The sequence below is a fragment of the Triticum dicoccoides genome, chromosome 5A (assembly GCF_002162155.2).
Source record: "Triticum dicoccoides isolate Atlit2015 ecotype Zavitan chromosome 5A, WEW_v2.0, whole genome shotgun sequence".
Lineage (NCBI taxonomy): Eukaryota > Viridiplantae > Streptophyta > Magnoliopsida > Poales > Poaceae > Triticum > Triticum dicoccoides.
The window spans coordinates 581,968,406-581,970,736 of NC_041388.1; the positions used below are offsets into that span (position 1 = coordinate 581,968,406).

Consider the following 2,331-nt stretch of genomic DNA (forward strand, 5'->3'; position numbering starts at 1 on the left):
CAGTCTACTACAACATGATTTGTACGGTTCCGGTGAGGGAGGAGCGACGACGGTGGTGTGCCTTCGACTCGTTCCCGTGCTTGTGACGTCACTAGGTGGTGGACGAATCTATTTGCAATTTTTGTTACCTTTGACGTTCTTTGTATTGTCATGGTTGATTATAAATACCTCGGAAGTTTTCTCCCGCAAAGTCTGTTGTTGGAGTATTTTGGTGTTCAAATGCTAACTAAACAACCCTTTAATAGGCATGGCATCCACGTACAAATTAAAGAATAAAGAAATAAGATACCTTAAAAATATGTAAAGAAAAACACTATGTAATCAAGTCAACATCCATGACTATGCAAAACTAGTGATCATCTTCTCCAACCCCTCACCCAAAAACCAGTATATATAACCACCCGAAAATCCAAGACTCTACCACAGCAGTACACACATTTCATCTCTCTCCCAAAGTCCCAGGCTCATAATTAGGCACCCAGAATCTAGACAAAAATGTCACCCCTCTCGAAGCCAAGATCAGCCACAAGAGCTCTCCAACACATCATCCTTCTCTCCCTCCTGCTCCCATGTCTCCCCCAACCTCTTCCCTCCCCTTCCCCCTCCCCGACGCCGGCGCAGCCGTCCCTGCCGCTCTCGCCGTTCAACGAGCGCCTCGACGCGGCGTACATCGCCTTCCAGGCGTGGAAGCACGTCATCACCGAGGACCCCAAGAACCTGACCGCTGACTGGTGCGGCCCCTTCGTGTGCAACTACACCGGCGTGTTCTGCGCCGCCGCGCCGGACGACCCGTGCATCCTCACCGTCGCAGGCGTCGACCTCAACCACGGCCGTATCGCCGGCGTCCTCACCGACCACCTCGGCCTCCTCGCCGACCTCGCGGTTCTCCACCTCAACTCCAACCGGTTCCACGGCACGCTGCCGACGTCCATGCAGCATATGCGCCTCCTCTTCGAGCTGGACGTCAGCAACAACCTCCTCTCCGGCCCCTTCCCGTCCTTCCTCACCTCTCTGCCGTCGCTCAAGTACCTGGACCTCCGGTTCAACGACTTCGACGGCGAGCTCCCGGACGCGGTGTTCGGCCGGCAGCTCAGCCTGGACGCGCTGTTCGCCAACGACAACCGCTTCAACGTGTCGCTGGCGTCGGGGAGCCTGACCAACTCCACGGCGTCGGTCATCGTGCTCGCCAACACCAAGCTGGCCGGCTGCCTTCCTCCGAGCATCGGCGACATGGCCGACACGCTGGTCGAGCTCATCCTGCTCAACACCAGCATCAGCTCCTGCATCCCGCCGGAGATCGGCAAGCTGAAGAAGCTCAAGGTGCTGGACCTCAGCCACAACGAGTTCGCGGGGGAGCTGCCGGAGAGCATCGGCGACATGGAGAGCCTGGAGGTGATCAACGTGGGGTACAACATGCTGTCTGGCGCGGTGCCGGAGACCATCTGCTTGCTGCCGAACCTGAAGAACCTGACGGTCGTGGGCAACTACTTCTGCGAGGAGCCGGTGTCCTGCCTCCACGTCCCCCGGCGCGACGACCGAATGAACTGCATCCCCGACTGGCCGCACCAGCGGTCGCACGAGCAATGCATCGCCTTCGAGCACCGCCCGCCGGTGCACTGCGGCGCCGACGGCTGCATTCTGCCGCCGCCGTGAGAGGCTTTCCGCGTGCATGGACGCACCCTACGTACCGACGTACGCATGACAACGCCGCGTACGGCAATTCTAAGCTGCATTTGTGGGGTTTAGGAGCAGTGATCATCAAGAATCATCGAATTAATTCGTGGTCGCTAATGCACAGGTTAGTTTCGATTATTAATTTGTGTCGTCGGTGCGCGCGTGCGTGGGTTTGGTGGGTGCAAGGTAAGGTGAGGAGGAATATTGAACTGCAAGTGTGGTGTCCCTTTTAGCCTTTTGTTGCTGCACATAAGTGCCACAGCTGATGTAGCTCTCAAAACAAAAGTGTGACATGTAAACTATGGCTAAAATAAGGATTTGAGCAATAAAGTCACTTTACGACTGTTTTGCGATGCGCATTCTTTTCTTCTTTTTTGGGTTCTATAGTTGTATTTTTAAGTGTCAAACTCTGCTCTTTCTGTACAAATAATACATGTCACCATTTGAACATAGAGCTCGTACACGCTTCCAGGTGCTGCATGGGTCCACACTTTTTTTCCGGCAAAAGAACCGCTATAGGAACTATCCACAACCAAAAAAAACTTCAAAAGGGGGGTAAAAACTAAGAAAACTTTCACTAAATGGGGTACTCCGGTTGAAAAGATGTTAAATGAGGGTAATTAGTGTAAAAAATATAAAGAAGTTTGTGTGTGTGTG

The 2,331-nt window shown here is 53.6% G+C and overlaps 1 protein-coding gene across 1 annotated transcript; it reads left to right on the forward strand.

Annotated features, from left to right (window-relative positions):
- The first annotated feature begins 439 nt into the window (after window positions 1-439).
- Window positions 440-2,025, forward strand: LOC119303049 (leucine-rich repeat extensin-like protein 6). The gene has a single exon (XM_037580133.1). The coding sequence runs from the start codon at window positions 496-498 to the stop codon at window positions 1,651-1,653; it is 1,158 nt and encodes a 385-aa protein (XP_037436030.1). The 5' UTR covers window positions 440-495; the 3' UTR covers window positions 1,654-2,025.
- The last annotated feature ends 306 nt before the right edge of the window (window positions 2,026-2,331 follow it).

Excerpts from the sequence above, each read along its gene's own strand:
- LOC119303049 (XM_037580133.1), top strand. The coding sequence starts at position 496 with ATGTCACCCCTCTCGAAGCCAAGATCAGCCACAAGAGCTCTCCAACAC.